This window comes from Chiloscyllium plagiosum, chromosome 16 (genome assembly GCF_004010195.1).
Source record: "Chiloscyllium plagiosum isolate BGI_BamShark_2017 chromosome 16, ASM401019v2, whole genome shotgun sequence".
Taxonomy (NCBI): Eukaryota; Metazoa; Chordata; class Chondrichthyes; order Orectolobiformes; family Hemiscylliidae; genus Chiloscyllium; species Chiloscyllium plagiosum.
The window spans coordinates 62,821,291-62,829,935 of NC_057725.1; the positions used below are offsets into that span (position 1 = coordinate 62,821,291).

Consider the following 8,645-nt stretch of genomic DNA (forward strand, 5'->3'; position numbering starts at 1 on the left):
TTTCACCCTGCCACCCAGCTTTGTGTCATCAGCAAATTTGCTAATGTTATTGCTGATACCATCTTCTATTTCATTAACATATATTGTAAAAAGCTGCGGTCCCAGCACGGATCCCTGCGGTACCCCACTGGTCACTGCCTGCCATTCCGAAATGGAGCCGTTTATCACTACCCTTTGTTTCCTATTAGCCAACCAATTTTCAATCCAATCTAGTACTTTGCCCCCAATACCATGCGCCCTAATTTTACTCACTAACCTCCTGTGTGGGACTTTATCAAAAGCTTTCTGAAAGTCCAGGTACACTGCATCTACTGGATCTCCCTCATCCAACTTCAGAGTTACAACATTATCGGGTAGATGCCAGCGTTGTAACTGTACTGGAACAGCTTGACTAGGGAAGCAGCAAGTTCTGGAGCACAAGCCTTCAGCACTATTACCAGATATTTGTCAGGGCCCATAGCCTTTGCAGCATCTCGTGGCTCCAACTGTTTGTTGTTATCACATAGAGTGAATCGAATTGGTTAAAGACTTGTATTTGTAATGCTGAACACTAAAGGAGGAGGCCAAGATGGATCATCTACTTGGTGCTTCTGGCTGAAGGTTGCTGCGAAAGTTTCAGCCTTATCTTTTGCACTGATGTGCTGGACTCTTCCATCATTGAGGATGGGGATATTTGTGGAGTTCCCACCTCCAGTGAGTTATTTAATCATCCATCACCATTCAGTACCGGATGTGGTGGGACTGAAGAGCTTAGACCTGATCCATTTGTTGTGGGATTGCTTAGCTCTCTCTATCAATTGCTGCTTATGGTGTTTGGCATGCAAGTAGTTCTGTTTGGTGGCTTCACCAGGTTGACACCTCATCTTCAGGTAAGCCTGGTGCTGCTCCTGGCATGCCCTACTGCTCTCTCTCAATTGAACCACAGTTGATCAGCTGGCTTGACGGTAATGGTTGACTGGGGTTGTGCCAGGCCATGAGGTTAAGATTATGCTGGAGTACAATTTTGCTGCTATTGATGGCCCACTGCGCCTCATGGATAACCAGTCTTGAGTTACTCGATCTGTTTGAAGTCTGTCCCATTTAGCACTGTGATAGTGTCACACAACATGATGGAGGTTATTCTCAATGTGAAGTTAGGACTTTGTCTCTACCAGGACTGTGCGATGGTTACTCTTACCGATACTATAAGGTGCATCTTCAGCTGGCAATTGGTAAGGATGACGTCAACATAGAGGAGTATTGATTCATCAGCCAAGGGAGGATGGACTGTGGTAATCAGCAGGAGGTTTCCTTGCCCATGTTTAACCTGAAGCTTGAGACTTTGTGGGGTCCAGAGTCAATGTTGAGGACATCCAGACCATGTTCCTCCTGACTGTGTACCACTATGCCGCCACCTCTGCTGGGTCTGTCCTGCCGGTGAGACAGGATATGTCCAGGGATGGTAATGGTGGTGTCTGGGACATTGTCTGTCAGGTGTGATTCCATGAGTATGACTACATCAACTGTCCCAGTTTTGGCACTATCCCCCAGAAGTTAGTGAGGATGACTTTGCAGGGTCGAGGGTTGTTTCTGCTGTTGTCTTTTCCAGTGCCAGGTCAATGCCAGGTGATCCATTCAGTTTCATTTTTGTGACACTTTGTAGCGAGTGTTACAACTGAATGGTTTGCTAAGCCATTTCAGGGGGCAATTAAGAGTCAAATATATTGCTGTGAGTCTGGGGTCACATGTAGACCAGATCAAGTGTGGATGGCAGATTACCTCCCCTGAAGGATATTAGTGAGCCAGATGGGTTTTTCCCAGCAATTAACAAAGGTTTCATGGTCATAGTTACACCCTTAATTCCAGAATTTTATTTGAATTCAAATTCCACTATCTGATGTGGTGGGATTCCAACCTGGGTCCCCAGGTCGAACGAGATTACCTCTAGGCAATCGCCTTTCCCTACCTGCAAGTTCAAGCTACTCACCACCTGACTTGGAAGTATATTGCTGTCGCTGAGTCAAAATCCTGGAAATCACTCACTGAGTGTATTGTGCATCTACCTTCAGCTCAAGAAGGCTGCTCACCACAAACTTCTCAAGGGTAACTAGGGACAGGCAATAGCAAAGCCTATGTTCCACAAGTGAATTTTTAAAAAACTACAAAACAGTTGTTCAATACCTTCCACCATTTCTTTGTTTTCCATCATGAATTCAAGACTTCACTTTCTAGAGAAACACCTGCTTTTCCTACTTAAATATTAGTAGAAACTTTTATTCTGTATTTTATATTACCAGCTATCTTTCTTTCATTCTGATGTCTCCCTCCTTTTTTTAATGTAATTTTTTGCTGGTTTTTAAAATATGACCAATCTTTTTACCTAAATCATTAGTCATTGCGTAATTGAACAGTGTTTCTTTCAGTTTGATGTCATCCTTAGCTTATTTATTTAACCACAAATGATGTATCATGCTCAAAGAATCTTTTTACCTCTTTGCTGAGTTATTAATTATATCCTTAACAGTTTACGGCTGCAACTCTACTAACCTACCTTTTAACCTGGTTTGCCAGTTCAGTTCAGCCAGCTGTACAATCATAGTCTTATTGTTAATTTTATTTAGGATTACTACAACATACTTATCCCCTTCAAATTCAACATGAAACTCCATCATATTATCATTACTGCTACCTAGAATCATGTTTACCATGAGGTGTTATTGATTAATCTGTCCCGTTGCACTTTACCCGGTTTGCTTCTGGGACTGGGCTATTGATACATGAAATGTGTAGGTTGTGTTATGAAGAAAGATTAGAAAGGCTGGGTTTGTTTTCAGTGGAGCTCAGAAAAATGATGAGTCACGGTGATTCAGTGGTTAGAGCTTCTGCCTCACAGCGCCAAGGACCCGGGTTCGATTCCAGCCTCAGGCGACTATCTGTGTAGAGTTTGCACATTCTCCCCATGTCTGCATGGGTTTCCTCCAGGTGCAAGTTTAAAAATGTGTTGCTGGAAAAGCGCAGCAGGTCAGGCAGCATCAAAAGAAAAGTTTCCTCCCATAATCCAAAGATGTGCAGGTTAGGTGGATTGGCCATGCTAAATTGCCCATAGTGTAGGCTAGGTGCATTAGTCAGGGGTAAATGTGGAGTAATAGGGTAGGGGAATGGGTCTGGGTGGATTACTCTTCAGAGGGTCCGTGTGGGCTTGTTGGGCCAAATGGCCTGTTTCCACACTGTAGAGATTCTATGATATCCATATGAGCATACAAACATGTGAACAAGGAACAAGAGAAGGCCACTTGGTGCTTCGAGCCTGCTCTGTCATCCAAAAAGATCGTGGTTGCTGTGATTTCAATCTCAATTCTATATTCCTGCATATCGCTGATAATCTTTCATCCACCTGGTAATCCAGAATTTATCTACCTCTGACTTAAAAATATTTAAAGATTCTGCATCCACTGCCTTTTTAAGGAAGGGCATTTCAAAGACATTGAAGTCTTGATTGATGTAAGGTCCTGAATAATTTTGACAAGGTGGATATGAAAATAATGTTTACTCCTATGGGTGAGTCCAGAACTAGGGGACACTTTTAAATTAGGGTTGCCGTTTCAGAATGGAGATTAAGAGAATTTGTTTTCTCAGAGAATTGCAGAATGTCAGAATTTGTTGCCTCAGAGGGCTTTGGAGGTGTTGGCCATTGAATATTTTTAAGGCAAGGATAGATAAATCTTTGTTGGCATGGGTTTTCTGGGGTAAATGGGAATGTGGAATTCAAAACACAAACATAGCCAAACATAAACAAATGCTAACGTGATTAGTATCCCACTGTGAAAATTATTGTTTAGGAAGTCAGTCAATTAGCACAAATCCTATAGTAGTTTTATGTATCAGAACAGAAATTGCTGGAGACACTCAGCAGATCTAGCAGTATCCATCGGGAGAAAGCAGAATTAATGTTTTGCATCTGGTAACTCTTCATCAAGCTGATAGCAGCTAGGAAAATATGGTATTTATGCTGAAGATATGGTTGGTGGGGTTGGAGGTGAGACCGTACATCTCCAATAGGTCTTGACAGTTTGACAGTTCTCAGAGTTTATGCATTTTTTACACAATCTTCTTTGCAATTAATGATCCCAAAGAGTTCCAAATTCCTCAAAGGATCCCTGATTCTGTCCTTAGGATAAACTCCTTCCTAAGGATATCTGATTTCAGCACCCAAGTGCTGTGAACCCAAATTTGAATGGTCTCTCAGCTCTCCAAATGGGTATCCAGGCTATCCTAAAGAAATGGATTGAGAAAAATGTAGTTCTTCACGTTCATACCTTGTCTATTCTCTTAATGCTTGGGTTCATATCCCAGAGACTCCAAAATCCAATTCCAATGGAGGCAAATGGTAATTTAAATGCCAGCTGCCTCCAGCAACCATGTTTGCATGTAATATGGATTGCTATAAATGAGAAATATTGTCCTAGGGGCAGGACTTGAAATTTCAGACTTCTTCCAGTGTTCTCAATGTAAAAGAGATGCTCTCTGTCCTTGGAAAAAGTGGAGTTTCTCTGTTTTCATTAACCACTTTACTTCCCATGAAGGCTGTCCAATTCATACAACTGTCACCTTTGCAGTACTGTTACCAGTGCCCAAAGAATTGAATCTCGTTTATCTCTCTAATCTTATTTATCCTATTCCATTTGGTTAGTAGCTCAGGTGGCAATCCAAGAATTATTAGCTTTGAAGTTCTGCTTTATAACTTAATCCTAAAAGCTCACACTCCTTATGCTGAACCATATTCCTAGTCCTCCCTATGTACCCACATAGACCATGACAACTGGATTCTGTCCAGCCCAGAGCAAATGTCCATAATGTGTGATCAGAGAAGCAATATAACATTTTGGACTTTTGCTTTTGACTGCAGACTGTGTCTATCCCCTGATTATACTACCTCCAATGAGCAATGCATTCCTATAGACTCACTTGCATTGAATGACTTCCTGCCCCATGGTGTCATAATTAGTTTTCTCATCCACTTTTCAGCCCTCTCTCCCATCAGTACTGGCTCTAAGAAATTTGAAGCTATTGAACAATTGAAAGGCTGAGGCTCCTCCACTTCCACCTTCTTGATGTCAGTGCTTGCTTCACTTGCAGGTATATCCACCTGTCCCTGACCTTGGACCAAATCAGATGTTCTAAATAGTGTGAGTGCCTTCTGGTATGAAGTGCTTACATAAAGGTTCCACCCTCCTGGTGCATTACAGGGTCCATGCTCATGTCCAAATGAATGATTGAGCTAAAACTCCTTAACCTATATAGACTTACTGAAGATGTGAGTGCGTTGAATCACCGTGATGATAATGAGTTCCCATATACTGCAGCTGCAGCACATCACCAGCTCTATTATGTATTGATCACTTTTTGTTAAATTATAATCTCTACACACTACTACTCCTAATAAGCTTGACTAATGTTACTAAACTCTTGAGGCTATGTTAAGAGACTTAGTGTAGTGGTACTGCTCTTTGTCAGAGAATCATGCACACCAGGATTTGAATAGGTAATTATTCTGGTAGAGGCATTGCATATAAAAGGGACTACACTTCAGATGCGGTAGATTTGTAAGATCTCACAACAACTGTTGAGGAAAAGCAAGGGAGTTCTGATACAATGTTAAAAATCAGCCCAGATACAGATGTTATAGTTTTTTTGTCTCAACAGGGATAACATAATATTGGGTAATGGTATAAAATGGGTCATGACAGTCTTCGGATTTTAATCTCCATGATTTCCACTGTACAATTCATTTTCAAGTTACTTTCATCAGTTTTATCCAATTGTACAGTCAAACTGACTCCCATTGTTTCTTTTGGGATTTTCTTTGTCAATTGGCTGCTGTGTTTGCTTATTATAGTAATGACACTTTAAAAGTAATTGGTTGGTTATAAAGTGCTTTAAAATGAGAATGTTGAAGGAGCTTTATAAATGTAAGTTTTATTTTTGTAAGTTTGCAATTTCGCCTTCAGCAGAAAAATCTGGAACATTTCATAGGGAAGAGCTCCAGCCTTTGTTAATCAGCATACTTTATTGACAATGAAAAAGAAACAGAAGCTAAAGATATCCCAACTCTTGTTACTTTTGCACTAAGTTTTGATCTTTGTTTCAGGGAACGATACCTGTCCTGACCCTGGTGTCCCACTAAATGGCCATCGAAGAATTCTTCCAGGAAGTGGTCATATAAACCAGGGCTATGCAACTGTGGGTACGATCCTGCAATTCACTTGCAATTATTTGTTTCTTCTGAGTGGAAGTGCACAAATAATTTGTCAAGAGGATGGAATGTGGACAGAGAAGCAACCAATCTGCACAAAAGGTATTGCAGCAAAACCTTATTGTTGTTAGACTCTAAAATGATGAGGCAACTTCAAGCATCAGTTATGCATACATAACAATCACACTGCATTTTCATTGCTTATATCTGATAAGTTATAATAACAAATAACATGCTATAGTTGCTAAAAAGTTCAATTACTCAACAGTTAAAACTATTCAAGGTACAAATGTAAAATCACACATAGGAAATAATTGATGTTTTGGGTTGTTGAGTGCTTTCTTAGACATTTGAAGTTCAGTTAGATTTTTCATATTAGGACATCTCATATTGTGTTGGATGCATTTAAAGATTAAAGTTATAAACTGTCTGAGCTGGATATGTTGATGACAGTCTATTGGGTAATGGTGTTAGGCTATGACCTAACACTATCTATTCATCTTGTTACACATCATTAGTTGATGAAAATGTATTAATTTTTATTATCTCGTGTCAAATGCCATTGTAAAGGAGAATTTCAAACGGATATCATTTTTGCCTATCCATGTATTTTCATAGCTTTACTCCTGTAATGTCTGGATATAATTCCAGTTAGTAGACTCCAGCACTAACATTCACAATCAACAAAAATAGCTTCCTCTTGGGACAGTATATCTTAAGGGGTAGTCCTCAGAACTGAACACATGCTTCTCATGTAATTTAATAAGGGCTTTGTATAGCTGCAGCATATCTTCTCCACCTTGCATTCTATCCTGTACATTTAAAAGCCAGTCTTCTCCTATCTTCAATTATTTTCAGCCCTGACATTTTAATGACCCACATATGTAGATTTTTGAATTTCTTTGCACTTTCTTTTTAACTTCGACATGTTTTATCATCTAAGTTATTTGTAAATAAATTCAGTTAGATTTAACAATGAGCCAGAATTATTTAATGGCCTAACAGGGTATATACATTTATGAAATAGCAAACATAATGGCCAAATTTTCAGAGAAACAGCAACCACACTCACATTATCATTCTGCTTCTTCTTTACGTTAAGGATGGGGTCTGCGTTGCCAACAGGAGATTCTGATCAGGACTTCACCAGAAATGTGAGAATACTTTAACTCTGACGAGTCTCTCACAGTGCAAGATAGCCAGGGTTGTCAAATCACACTTCCCTTTTCACAGATAGTTACTATATTCTGTGATTTAAATGTCTAGCATTACTGACAGACATTTTGACTGCCCCTGTGAAGGGGTGAGTATGTAATGTAAGTGTGAGGTTAGGGATCCAGGAGAGTATTGCACCAAGATGCAAGATGGGAAGGGGACCTGGGAAGTTTACGGGTAGATCAGGATGAGCAGGATATATTAGGTCCTGAGGGGTAGCATAGTATTGAGTCCTGGGGAAAAAAGATGTGCCAGGTCCTGGGAGGGCTGAGGGTGTCAGGTCTGGCTGTAGGAAGGGGCAGACTGGTGTTGTTTTCAGTGGTGGGTTAGGTGTGTAGGATTAGTAGGTGGTGGGGTGGGGAAGAGAATCAATTTCATAATTACCCAGGAATTACACTAAGTTTTTAATTGTCCAAATTTCCCCTAGTGGCTGCAGCAGAACCCTGAATTCTGTGATTGCAATGGATAATTTCAGAGGGTTCCAGACTTGACGGAATTCTCCAGCAGAATCATTAATCTCTTGGATAACTCCTGCTACATTGTGGATTCTTCATGATCCTGACGAATCACTCACATTAAAGCTGCAGAAATGACTTTCTGACCATTGGGAAATTTGGGCCAATTGATTGACTCCAATGTGGTGTTTGAAAAGGAGAGTTCATAAGCAGTCACTAAAGGCAGAATTTTCCCATCCCTTGAATGATGCGGGTGTTAGCAAGTCAGTTGGGAAAATATGGTGAGATCAGAAAACTGAGATTCCTGGATTTGAGAGAAATAAATCTGATTTTGCAACCAAGTTGGTTGGTGCGGGTGTAACAGAGGTGTTCTCTGAACCGTTCCGCAAGTAGGCGGCCCACCCTGCCCCCTGTACAGCTACATAGACTACACCTCCTCCCACCCAGCCCCTTGTAAAAACGCCATCTCATATTCCCAATTCCTTCGCCTCCGCCGCATCTGCTCCCAGGAGGACCAATTCCAATACCGAACAACCCAGGCGGCCTCCTTCTTCAAAGACCGCAATTTCCCCTCAGACGTGGTTGATGATGCTCTCCAACGCATCTCCTCCACTTCCCGCTCCTCCGCCCTTGAACCCCACCCCTCCAATCACCACCAGTGCTGAACCCCACTGGTCCTCACCAACCACCCCACCAACCTCCATATACATCGTATCATCCGTCATCATTTCCGTCATCTCCAA

General features: G+C 41.1%; 1 protein-coding gene across 1 annotated transcript in view; it reads left to right on the forward strand.

Annotated features, from left to right (window-relative positions):
* pamr1b (peptidase domain containing associated with muscle regeneration 1b) overlaps positions 1-8,645 on the forward strand; it is a 151,957-nt gene that overhangs the window by 97,110 nt on the left and 46,202 nt on the right. The window contains exon 9 of the mRNA XM_043706264.1: positions 6,128-6,334. Coding sequence (XP_043562199.1) covers positions 6,128-6,334 — 207 coding nt within the window. The remainder of the gene's footprint in view (positions 1-6,127; positions 6,335-8,645) is intronic.